This window comes from Saccopteryx bilineata, chromosome 6 (assembly GCF_036850765.1).
Source record: "Saccopteryx bilineata isolate mSacBil1 chromosome 6, mSacBil1_pri_phased_curated, whole genome shotgun sequence".
NCBI lineage: Eukaryota > Metazoa > Chordata > Mammalia > Chiroptera > Emballonuridae > Saccopteryx > Saccopteryx bilineata.
The window spans coordinates 139,644,926-139,657,624 of NC_089495.1; the positions used below are offsets into that span (position 1 = coordinate 139,644,926).

Here is a 12,699-nt window from a genome sequence, read left to right on the forward strand (position 1 = left end):
TAGCAAAGCCTAGAAAAATTGACCTGAGTCAGTTGTAGGTGGAATTAGGCGTCTGTGTTCATTTGGACAGAGCACCCTTCGAGGGCCTGTCTCCATGAAGTAATAGTTAAAGAGGTCTAGAAGGGTGCCGTCTGGGAGAGGCCGCAGGAAAACAGCCCAACTAGGCCAGCCTCGTTCTTCTGGTTCCCAAACCTGACAGGACTGTTGAAGACGTCAGCTGGCTCAGTGCATAACCACTGCCAACTGCAGAGACATTTCAGGCCTATCTAGCCAAAGCCAGATTCATAATAAGCTAGAAATGATTCAAGGCTGATGGTATTTCCTGCTCAACCTTTATTTTTAGAAGAGACAGTATTCTTTATGACCTGGGTTTTTTCAGGCTATGTATATGAAGCAGCACTTTTCGTAACCTGGGGATATTTGGAAAGCAGTGGTCAAGGCACATAAACTTGCAGTCTCCAAGCTACAAGTTTTGGAGACTTTGAGGGGGTTGTTAAATGCGTCTTCAGGAAGATACGCAGGAGGGAGTGGCTTCCCTTCAATGGTGGAAATGACAGTTGATATTCTAATCTACGAAGGGATCAGGCTCCACAACTTTTGGCTGATTTCTCCCTATTTCTCTGTGTTAAAGAATGATCTTAGCCCTGGCCGGTTGGCTCAGCGGTAGAACGTCGGCCTGGCATGCGGGGGACCCGGATTCGATTCCCAGCCAGGGCACATAGGAGAAGCGCCTATTTGCTTCTCCACCCGCCCCCCCTCCTTCCTCTCTGTCTCTCTCTTCCCCTCCCGCAGCCAAGGCTCCATTGGAGCAAAGATGGCCCGGGCACTGGGGATGGCTCCTTGGCCTCTGCCCCAGGCGCTAGAGTGGCTCTGGTCGCGGCAGAGCCATGCCCCGGATGGGCAGAGCATCGCCCCCTGGTGGGCAGAGCGTCGCCCCTGGTGGGCATGCCGGGTGGATCCCGGTCGGCCACATGCGGGAGTCTGTCTGACTGTCTCTCCCCGTTTCCAGCTTCAGAAAAATACAAAAAAAAAAAAAAAAAAAAAAAAAAAGAATGATCTTACTTTATAGGGAAAAGAGGTAAAAACCCAAGTCACCTCACAACCTGTGTGGTTGTCTTTAAAAACTGCAAATAAAAAAACCCTTGGGCAATTTAGTGTGGATTTCTTCTCTCTCTCTCTTTCCATTCAGGATGCAAGTTGTCTAAAAAGATCTCTTTATTTGCCTTTGAAATCAAATGTCTCTGACTCAAGTTCTGAACTGTTCTGACTGCTGATGACACTGGTTAAACTTCACTGATAAGACAGATTTGCTTAATTTTTTGATCTTTAAGAGGCAATCAACAGCAGGATGCCAAACTTTATGTATAATACATCTGTAATCTCAGTCATGCCAAAAAGCTTATGAATATGCATGAAAAAGTAACGAAGAAAATTTGAATGGTTATTTTCAGATTATGGAAACACCGGTGATACTTCTACCTTCTTCATACAGTTGCATGTTTCCCAAAAGCTCTATAAGAAGCAAAGATTAACCTTAATAAGTGGGGGAATAAAAGTTATTTGAGAAAAGTCAAGCTACCCTTATAGCAGTAGTCACCAACTATTACAAATTCCAATATTTACCAAGAGGCTTAAGATGTGACAGATAGAAAGACTGATTTTGAATGGAGAGGTTTTCAGTAAGACAAAGAACACTGTAGGTCCTTATTATTTTCTTTGTCTGATGTCCAGGCATTATTTTGTGTCTGATTCTTCTTTATTTCATGAAACAAGCTAGTTAGAGGAAACCATATTTATAGAAAGAATCATGCCATATGATTCTTTGTCAGGGACTTCTACATGTGTCATCCAGTCTCTGAGAAGCCAGGTCAGTGGTTCTGAATGTTGAGGCTAGAAGAACGTTGACTGAAATGGAAGCCATGGTCTGTCCTTCGGAGTCATGACCCAGACCTGCAGGCTTGCTGGGCACAGTCAGACAGACATAAGACGTAGGTTGGGGGCCTGAGTCCCACTTACAGTTGTGTCATCTGCCAGTTGTGTGATACCTGTTCACACAACCTCTGTGCGCATGCATCCCTGGGCATTTACTTGCTCGTAAATGAGGTCTGCTCCAGCTCTAGGGTTTCGTTTTTCCTGGCATTAAGGGGTAAAGTCCAAAATTGGGGAGCCATTGCCAATATCCAACCAGGGCACACCTTCCCTGGAATTGCCACTTAATCACCCTGTACACACCAGGTTTCCTCATCCCTTGGTTTCAGGTGTCCTCCCTCCCTCAGGAAGATGTTGCAAGGACTGACTAATGCGCAGGCGTGTTCCAATAAGCACACACACAGGTGATGATACACAGCACAGGTGCTGAATGTTCCCAGCTGCCAATTCCAGATCCACAATAGGATTGCAGGACGCTCAGGTTGTGACCTTAAAAGTCACCTTCTCATAGCACCATGTGGGGTTACGCCTTCCTCTCTTTCCAAAGATCTGAAAGCAGTCATAATAGTAAGTTGACAGTCCTCTTTCAGTGAGGCGGAACCTCTTCTGAAGGCAGCAACGGTGCCTTCCTCAACACCCCCTCACACCAGAGAATAATTCTGAGATTAAAAAAATATATTTTCCAGAAAGCATGGAAAACATCGTCCACAGAGAAGAAGGCACTAACGTTTCCTCCTCTACGCGAGGGGAAATGAATTCGCAGAGTTTTGTTTTGTTTTGCTTTTTAAACATTCGCACACTGATTTCTGGGGTTTGCTTCAAATAGCACATGGTGCCGCGCAGCGGGTTGGGAAGTCCCTCCCCTGTGCAGGACAACTGGATGCGGACAAGCTGAGGTGGGCGCCTCGGGCAGTGGGAAGTTTCCCGGGCAACAGGACAAGCTGTCGCCCGCGGTGGACAGGGAGACCTGCGGCTCTGCCCAGGTGTGTTCCCAAACCCGGGACGCTGTAGCGTCACTCTCCACAGGTCAGCTCTGTCTCTCGGTGATTTTCCCTGAGACCCTCAGGCCCTGGGGGGTGGGGTCGGGTATGGGGGAGTGGGAACAGGAGGCGGCAGCCGCTGAGAGCAGGTGTCTTCTTCCGCTACTCTCAGTCGTCTTCACATTTAGTCCGCTCTGCGACGACGGTGTTAGTCTGGGGACCCCATCCAACCTCCCAGCACCCCGCCAGGATGCGGCCCCGCTGGGAGGGGCTTGCGGATTTTTTTCCCAGACCCGAAGGGCAGCGTCCCCTCTCCGCTGTCCTCCCTGGATGGCCCTTGGTCCCCAGTCCAGCGACAGCAGGAGGCGGGCAGCGCGGTATGCAAATATCCCGCAGGCAGGCAGGCGGGGGCCGCCTCCAGCTCTCGGATAAAAGCTCGGGGCGGGGCCCCGCGCAGAAGCCGCTGCCTCCCGGGAGCCGGCCGTGCGCTCCGGCCCGCACCTGCCCGCAGCCCGTCCGGCCCGCGCGGCTCGGCCGCTCCCGGTAAGGATGAGCAGGATCACGGACCGAGGGGAGAGGCGCGTGCACTGCCCGCGTACCTTGGATCCCCACGCGTGGCGCCGTCCAGGTCCGCGTTTTCTCCCCGGGAACCAGCCTAGGGCGCCTCTGCTGCGCCCTCCCCCTGGCCAGACAGGTGGCATCTCCCCAGGTTTGAGCAGGGCCAGTTTTGTCCCCGGGCCATAAGACAGAGAGAAACTGCGTTGGGTGTGTACGGCGTTAGGAGGGGCTCAGCTTACCTCGGAGTGGGGTGAGATGGGGGTCGAGAAAAAAGCTTCCACAATCGGTCTCTGGCTATATCCTGTTTTTTCCCCTAATCCATCCGCAAACGCACCTGGGGAAGCAACGGGAAGGGAGAAACTGAGTGAAGGGGAGGAAGGTGTAGGTGTGTGCACGTTTGAAAGAGCAGAACTAATGGACTTTAGTGGCCGGAGACACTGGACAGAAACTACCAGCCAGGCCCAGAAGAGCAGACACCTAACTTTTAGTAGTTCCTGCCCCCACACATTTTTTTCTTATTTTATAAAAAGACGAGTCTGTCTGAAGTCTATTTTGAAAGCTAATGCCTATCTCAAGGTTGGTGAGTAGGCCCTGGGGTTTGTCCCGGTGGTCTAGCATGAGACCGCCTCCTTGTCCCATATCTGCCTCCACCCCACTGCACCCCAGAAGATGCGACATGGAAAGGAGAGATGACCATTTCAGAAGGTCCCCAAGTAGTGGCCCCCTGTTTTGCGGTGTCAGGTACAGGTCTTTCACTGGACGCTCTCCCCTCCCTCCCCTTCTTCTGAAAACCAGTCAGAACCACCCAGGGAAGAAGGACCTCTGGGAATATTTGTGAAGACCTGAGGGCTTTTCAGGTGCAGGTAAGAACTTTGCAGATGGGGCTGTGCAGATGTGTGTCCTTGGATCTATGGAATCTGCACTGGAAGGTCAAAGGGGTGAAGAGTGGGAAACATAAAAAGTGACAGGTCTTGGAGAGGTTACTTTCCAGGGAAGGGAATGATGAAGTAGAGATGTTTGACACTTCTCCCGTTTCTGTCGGTGTGTGTGGCTGTGGGTCTGGCCAGTAACTGGATAAAAGAAGACTGAAAACATGTCCGAGTTCTGGTTGATTTCTGCCCCTGGCGATAAGGAAAATTTACAAGCTCTGGAGAGGATGAACATGGTAACCTCCAAATCCAACCTGTCACATAACACGAAATTCGCCATTCCTGACTTCAAGGTAAAGTTCCTGGGAAGGAGGAAGGAGGTGATGGGTTGGGTTGAGGTGGTGTCTTCTGGAAGTCAAGGAGAAAATAAGGGCAAAGGCAACACTGAGAATCAACTTGGGGTTGAGGGTGGACAGATAGATGGTCTGGGTGGGACTCCATGCCGTAGCCCCAACGTAGTCATGGTACCTATGGACTGAGAGCCACCGAATGGAATGAACAGGAACAGAGGGTGTGGGGAGCAGTGTCCTCAAAAAGTGGGAGGAGCATCTCACACACTTGGGTTCTTGTGAGTTGCTCTCAGAGTCTTCCTGTTTCATCTTCAACATCCATGAGGATCAATCATATAGTTTAAATATGCAGGCTCGGAGAGCTTCAGCATTGATCGTGCTCTGGAACTGGGAACAGGGCAGGAAACCCCAGAGCCTTCTGGTTCTGCTGGAGAGGCAGAAAGGGGAGTTGGTGATACCAGGGCAGATGGCAGAAAGAGTCTAAGGGCTCTTGTACTGAAGAGCCAAGTTAGATAGAAATGAACTGGAGAAGAAAGATCGGTACGGTCATCTCCTTCAAGGAGAATGGACTTTTTGTGCTGCTTCCCAAGATGGTAGGGGAAACAGCATCCTGAGTGTTGGAGGGATGGTACTGCCCAAGCAGTGGGGGCTCTTTCAGCATACTGCCATATAAACCCTCTTTCGCACCCCAGTTTGCCCCTTGCCAGCAGAGACACACTGTCAGGTGTCACGGTTGTTGGTGATGCTACTACTTTTGTAGTATTTATCTAGTAGTATGGTGGGGGGTCAGCACTTGTAATGAATCATCTCGAATCTTTGCAAGTCCCACATTCTAGATGAGCATGGCCTGAGGAAGGGCACCAGCGTTGTAGAGCTGGTAAGTGGCAGCTCTGGGTGCTAAACCCGTATCTTGCTGACTTTTCAAACGCACCACTGTTTGTCCAGGGACAGACGCTGTGACAGTGAGAAGTTCAGCATCCACTGGGCTGGACTGGAGGGAACAGAGAGAACAAAAAGACAGGACCCCTTCCCAGGGTTGCTTAAATCAAGTTTCTTTTTGTTGTTGTTGTTTGTTTGTTTTTCTTTTTTTTTAAATTAATTTATTGTGTTTAAATAGATTCTAGTGTTTAAATCAAGTTTCTTGAAAAGAAGCAACTTCACTTATTAGGGATACCCAGGCTTCATAATTTTCTTATTACCTTTTCATGTCTGACTGGTGGCTGGTAACATGACAACCAAGTTTTTTCTTCTGGTTCTGTGAACAGACCTTTAAACACAAGTTTGGACTCTAATGTCTTCCACAATAAGGAGCAGATTGGTGCAAGCAATCTGAAATGACAAGGACTTCCATGAATGATGAAATGGGAGGAAAAGGCTGTCCCCTGCCTGAGCAAGATCATGGCTAATAACCTCAAAGGGGAACAGAGGAAGGGATTGGTTGCACTCTTTTGGAGAGGAAAGGCTTTTTGAAAAGATAATTTCTTTAACTTGCTTTCTGGTATATCTCCTCCTCAGCTATGGGGGTTAATCCATGACTAGCAGGCTTGTTTTCTAACATGAAAACAAGCTGAAGGCAGGCCACCACATAGCAGTCACTTCTTCCTATGACAGAAATATGGCAATTTATCCTATTGGAAAAAAAAATTAAAATTTCCAAATCCACTGATTTCCCTTAAGAGCTCTTCCCAGTCACCAGTTTGGCTACAGACCGAGGACAGCTACCTCAAGGTGGGAGTTACAGGATTCCCCATGCTGTGGTTGAAAAGGCATCCTCACATCTCTGCCACAAAATTCGGGCCTCTAATTTCCTTATTATCTTTCTAGGTGGGGACTTTGGATTCCCTTGTTGGCCTCTCTGATGAGTTGGGGAAGCTTGATACCTTTGCTGAAAGGTAAACGATCTCTTATTTACTATATACAAGTGAGAGTTGGATGTTGTTGTCAGATGACACAGTGCCCTAGCTTGGGCTGAGCCCATGCTTGCCTAAGCCGGGTCCTGGAAGTCACGGGAAGAGGCAGGTGGGTCCAGTGACGGTGCTGGGTCAACAGTGGCAGGTGGGATCACCGCATGATTTTCTTTGCTGGAGGCAGTATTTTTTTTTGTGTGTGTGTGTGTGTTTTTTTAAATTTTTTATTTATTAATTCATTTTAGAGAGGAGAGAGAGTGAGACAGAGAGAAAGAGAGAGAGAGGAAGGGGGGAGGAGCTGGAAGCATCAACTCCCATATGTGCCTTGACCAGGCAAGCCCAGGGTTTTGAACTGGCAACCTCAGCATTTCCAGGTCGACGCTTTATCCACTGCGCCACCACAGGTCAGGCGAGGCAGTATTTGTAAGGGGGGTGCCTTAAAATGAAGGCGACTGTGGCTTAGGTACTGAAACTTAGAAGGGTAATTGGTGCGGGTTTCCCCTGAAGGCTTTTTCAGTTTCTTGCTGGGGTTTGTTGTTGTAGTAACATATGCACCTAGTAAAAAATTCAACAGTACAAAAGGAAAGCTACCCAGTGAAAACTGTTTTCCTCTGATCTCTTTCCCTCTTTCCCTTTATTTCTCCTCTTTGAAGGCAATGTTGTTATAATTTTCTAGGACAGCCAGTGCATGTACAGATAAATATGAAATATGTCCTTAAAAATAACTTTAGACATGTATTCTGCCCTTTGCAGTTTTCACTTATTTAGGTAATTAGAGACAGGTCCATCCGTAAGTGTACATCCTTTTTTACTGGCTGCATTACTTTGAATAGATGTTGAATAGATGTAATTTATTTGAATTTCCCTACTAATGGGCACTGAAGTTTTCTCGTCTTTTTCAATGACTGTTCTTTTCCCTGCTCCTATGTACACATGTGGAAGAGAGATCATTAAGAAACACCTGGTCAGAGTATTGGCAGGTGGAATGTGACAGAGTTGTCCATATCTCCCTCTGAGAAGTTCCTAGTAACACTCCCACCAAAAGAATGGGAGGCTATTTCAGAGTCTGAAAATCATTTGTCTGAAAAATCTTTTACAAATCTGGTACAAAAATCATTGAAAGTATTTACAGATCACAGAGATCATGAAAAAGGAAATATAAATCAGCATGATTATGCCCACCTTGTGATATGTGCAGCACGCCCATCCATTGATTTCTAAAATATAAATATTATTTATGCATACATATACTAATACCTATACATCTCTTAATAAAGGTGACATCATATTATACATATCTTTTCATATCTTGTTCTTTTGATCTCACCATGGACCATGCCACTGTGATATCATGCCATATGGCTTTGCTATCATTTATTTGATGGTTTTTAAATAATAATCCCTTGTTTTGGTGAAGATGGAAATCTGTTGTTTAAGGAGTGATTTTAAAAAAAATGCAGACAGGATAGGTGAGGAAACAGTCTTCAAGGACCACGTCGTCCAGCTCCTAAAATGACTCAGGGTTTGACTGCTTGATATCACGGCCTGCCTGGAGGCTTTCAGATTTTTGGTGCCCGTGGTCACATTCTGCTTTTTCTTGTTGGGGGAGTGGTGCAATGGTTGCTATCACCTTTTCTAGTGCATTGTTAGGGAACTTGTGTAATAAGGAGCTCTAGTGGTCATACTCTGAGGATTTCTAACCTTCAGACTTGGGGTCACGGACAAGAATTTGGTTTGGTGTGTGCAGTTGCTGTTCATATGTACCCATTGCCTCAGACTCCAAAGAATCCCTTGATGTGGATGTTGGGCTAACCACGTAAAGGCACACCTCATCACCAAGAAGTTTGCAGCTCTTAGTCTTTTTTTTTTAGTAAATAAATTTTTATTAATTTTAATGGGGTGACATCAATAAATCAGGGTACATATATTCAAAGAAAACATGTCTAGGTTATCTTGTCATTCAATTATGTTGCATACCCATCACCCTAAGTCAGATTGCCCTCCGTCACCTTCTATCTAGTTTTCTTTGTGCCCCTCCTCCTCCTCCTACCACTCTCCCTCCTTCCCTGCCTCCCCTTCCCTCCCCCCCCCCCAACCACCACACTCTTGTCCATTTCTCTTAGTCTCGTTTTATGTCCCACCAATGTATGGAATCATGCAGTTCTTGGCTTTTTTTGATTTACTTATTTCACTCCATATAATGTTATCAAGATCCCACCATTTTGTTATAAATGATCTGATGTCATCATTTCTTATGGCTGAGTAGTATTCCATAGTGTATATGTGCCACATCTTCTTTATCCAGTCTTCTATTGAAGGGATATTTGGTTGTTTCCATGTCTTGGCCACTGTGAACAATGCTGCAATGAACATGGGGTTGCATGTGTCTTTACGTATCAATGTTTCTGAGTTTTTGGGGTATATACTCAGTAGAGGGATTGCTGGTCATAAGGTAGTTCTATTTTCAGTTTTTTGAGGAACCACCATACTTTCTTCCATAATGGTTGTACTACTTTACATTCCCATCAACAGTGAATGAGGGTTCCTTTTTCTCCACAGCCTCTCCAACATTTGCTATTACCTGTCTTGTTGATAATAGCTAATCTAACAGGTATGAGGTGGTATCTCATTGTAGTTTTGATGTGCATTTCTCTAATAACTAATGAAGATGAGCATCTTTTCATATATCTGTTGGCCATTTGTATTTCTTCCTGGGAGAAGTATCTGTTCATGTCCTCTTCCCTTTTTTTTTTTTTTTTTTTGGATTGTTTGTTGTTGAGTTTTATGAGTTCTTTGTAAATTTTGGTTATTAGGCCCTTATCTGAGCTGTTGTTTGAAAATATCATTTCCCATTTAGTTGGCTGTCTATTTTGTTGTCAGTTTCTCTTGCTGAGCAAAAACTTCTTAGTCTGATGTAGTCCCATTCATTTATCTTTGCCTTCACTTCTCTTGCCTTTGGAGTCAAATTCATAAAATGCTCTTTAAAACCCAGGTCCATGAGTTTAGTACCTATGTCTTCTTCTATGTACTTTATTGTTTCAGGTCTTATATTTAGGTCTTTGATCCATTTTGAATTAATTTTCGTACAAGGGGACAAGCTGTAGTCGAGTTTCATTCTTTTGCATGTGGCTTTCCAGTTTTCCCAGCACCATTTGTTGAAGCGGCTTTCCTTTCTCCATGGTGTGTTGTTGGCCCCTTTATCGAAAATTATTTGACCATATATATGTGGTTTTATTTCTGGGCTTTCTATTCTGTTCCATTGGTCTGAGTGTCTATTTTTCTGCCAATACCATGCTGTTTTGATTGTCGTGGCCCTATAATATAGTTTGAAGTCAGGTATTGTAATGCCCCCAGCTTCATTCTTTTTCCTTAGGATTGCTTTAGCTATTCAGAGTTGTTTATAGTTCCATATAAATCTGGTGATTTTTTTGTTCCATTTCTTTAAAAAATGTCATTGGGATTTTGATGGGAATTGCATTAAATTTATAAATTGCTTTGGGTAATATGGCCATTTTGATTATATTTATTCTTCCTATCCAAGAACAAGGAATATTTTTCCATTTCATTGTATCTTTTTCTATTTCCCTTAACAATGCTTTGCAGTTTTCATAATATAGGTCCTTTACATTCTTTGTTATGTTTATTCCTAGGTATTTTTTTGTTGTTGTTGCAATCGTGAAGGGGATTATTTTTTTGAGTTCGTTTTCTAATATTTCATTGTTGGCATATAGAAAGGCTATGGACTTTTGTATATTAATTTTGTATCCTGCGACCTTACTGTATTGGTTTATTGTTTCTAGTAATCTTTTTTTGGAGTCTTTGGGGTTTTCAATGTATAGGATCATATCATCTGCAAAAAGTGATACCTTTACTTCTTCTTTTTCAATATAGATGCCTTTTTTTTTTTTTTCTCTTGTCTGATTGCTCTGGCCAGAACTTCTAGCACCACGTTAAATAAGAGTGGAGAGAGTGGACAACCCTATCTTGTTCCTGATTTAAGGGGGAAAGTCCTTAATTTTATGCCATTTAATATGATGTTGGCTGATGGTTTATCATATATGGCCTTTATCATGTTGAGATACTTTCCTTCTATACCCATTTTTTTTTTAACAGGGACAGAGAGAGAGAGTCAGAGAGGGATAGATAGGGACAGACAGACAGGAAGGCAGAGAGATGAGAAGCATCAATCATTAGTTTTTCGTTGCGACACCTTAGTTGTTCTTTGATTGCTTTCTCATATGTGCCTTGACCGTTGAGGCTACAGCAGACTGAGTAATCCCTTGCTCAAGCCAGCGACCTTGAGTCCAAGGTGGTGAGCTTTTTGCTCAAGCCAGATGAGCCAGCGCTCTAGCTGGCGACCTCAGGGTCTCGAACCTGGGTCCTTCCATATTCCAGTCTGACACTCTATCCACTGCGCCACCGCCTGGTCAGGCTATACCCATTTTGTTGAGTGTCTTAAACATAAAGTTGTGTTGTATTTTATTAAATGCCTTTTCTGCATCTATTGATAAGATCATGTGGTTTTTGTTCTTTGTTTTGTTGATATGGTGTATTACATTAACCGTTTTACGTATGTTGAACCATCTTTGAGATTCTGGGATGAATCCCACTTGATCATGATGTATTATTTTTTTTAATATGTTGTTGTATTCGATTTGCTAGTATTTTGTTTAGTATTTTAGCATCTGTATTCATTAGAGATATTGGTCTGTAGTTTTCTTTTTTTGTGCTGTCTTTGCCAGGTTTTGGTATGAGGGTTATGTTGGCTTCATAAAATGTGTTTGGGAGTATTGCTTCTTCTTCAATTTTTTGGAAGACTTTCAGTAGAATAGGAACCAAGTCTTCTTTGAATGTTTGATAGAAGCACTAGTATAACCATCTGGGCCTGAACTTTTATTTTTGGAGAGGTTTTTAATAGTTTTTTCTATTTCCTCCCTGCTAATTGGTCTGTTTAGGCTTTCTGCTTCTTCATGACTCAGTCTAGGAAGGTTGTATTGTTCTAGGAATTTATCCATTTCTTCTAGATTGTTGTATTTGGTGGCATATAGTTTTTCATAGTATTCTACAATAATTCTTTGTATATCTATGATGTCTGTGGTGATTTCTCCTCTTTCATTTTGGATTTTGTTTATATGAGTTCTTTCTCTTTTTTCCTTGGTGAGTCTTGCCAAGGGTTTGTCAATTTTGTTGATCTTTTCAAAGAACCAGCTCCTTGTTTTATTAATTTTTTCTATAGTTTTTCTGTTCTCTATTTCATTTATTTCTGCTCTGATTTTTATTATTTCCTTTCTTTGGCTGGTTTTGGGTTGTCTTTGTTCTTCTTTTTCTAGTTACTTACGGTGTGAAGTTAAGTGGTTTACTTGGGCTCTCTCTTGTTTGTTCATATAGGCCTGAAGTGATATGAACTTTCCTCTTCTTACTGCTTTTGCTGCATCCCAGAGATTCTGATATATCGTATTGTCATTTTCATTTGTCTGTATATATCTTTTGATCTGTGCGCTTATTTCTTCTTTGACCCATTCATTTTTAAAAAGTATGTTGTTTAGATTCCACATTTTTGTGGGGTTTTTTCCCTCTTTTTTACAGTTGAATTCTAGTTTCAAGGCTTTATGATCAGAAAATATGCTTTCTAGACCTTTTTAGGCCCTTCTGGGCTACCATTTTCCTCCCTAGTGCAAGTTCTTTAGCCTCTTTCTTATTCACCGGAGCCCTCTCTAGCTCTAAAATTCTGTGACTTTAGATTATTACTTCCACTTTCATTGTTTTTTCCCCCAGTAAGCATTAGTGTTTGGTTCTGTAACTATTTGTTGTACAAGTTGCTTGTGATGGTGGCATAGCATCTGTTTAAGAAATAATAGAAAATGTGTGAACAAGCAAAATTGAGGCTATAATTGCATAACAGAGAAAACCTATATGAATTAAATATTTGAAACAGAAAAACAGGCTAGATGTGGTAAGAATGGAAATCACTGTGTACTGTTTTACTTGAGGGTTATGTTTATTCCTAGGTATTTTATTTTTTTTGTTGCAATTGTGAAGGGGATTATTATTATTATTTTTTTTTAGTATTTTTCTGAAGCTGGAAACGGGGAGAGACAGACAGACT

General features: G+C 43.5%; 1 protein-coding gene across 10 annotated transcripts in view; it reads left to right on the forward strand.

The window, feature by feature from the left end:
• Positions 1-3,340: 3,340 nt before the first annotated feature.
• ATP6V1C2 (ATPase H+ transporting V1 subunit C2) overlaps positions 3,341-12,699 on the forward strand; it is a 44,475-nt gene continuing 35,116 nt past the window's right edge. For 8 of the 10 annotated variants that reach the window (XM_066237606.1, XM_066237612.1, XM_066237614.1 and 5 more), the window contains exons 1-4: positions 3,341-3,452; positions 4,263-4,330; positions 4,535-4,689; positions 6,511-6,578. In XM_066237606.1, coding sequence (XP_066093703.1) covers positions 4,561-4,689; positions 6,511-6,578 — 197 coding nt within the window. In that variant the 5' untranslated portion in view covers positions 3,341-3,452; positions 4,263-4,330; positions 4,535-4,560. Of the gene's footprint in view, positions 3,453-4,208; positions 4,331-4,534; positions 4,690-6,510; positions 6,579-12,699 lie in introns of all 10 variants that reach the window. The other 2 variants (XM_066237608.1, XM_066237609.1) reach the window with 2 other exon arrangements.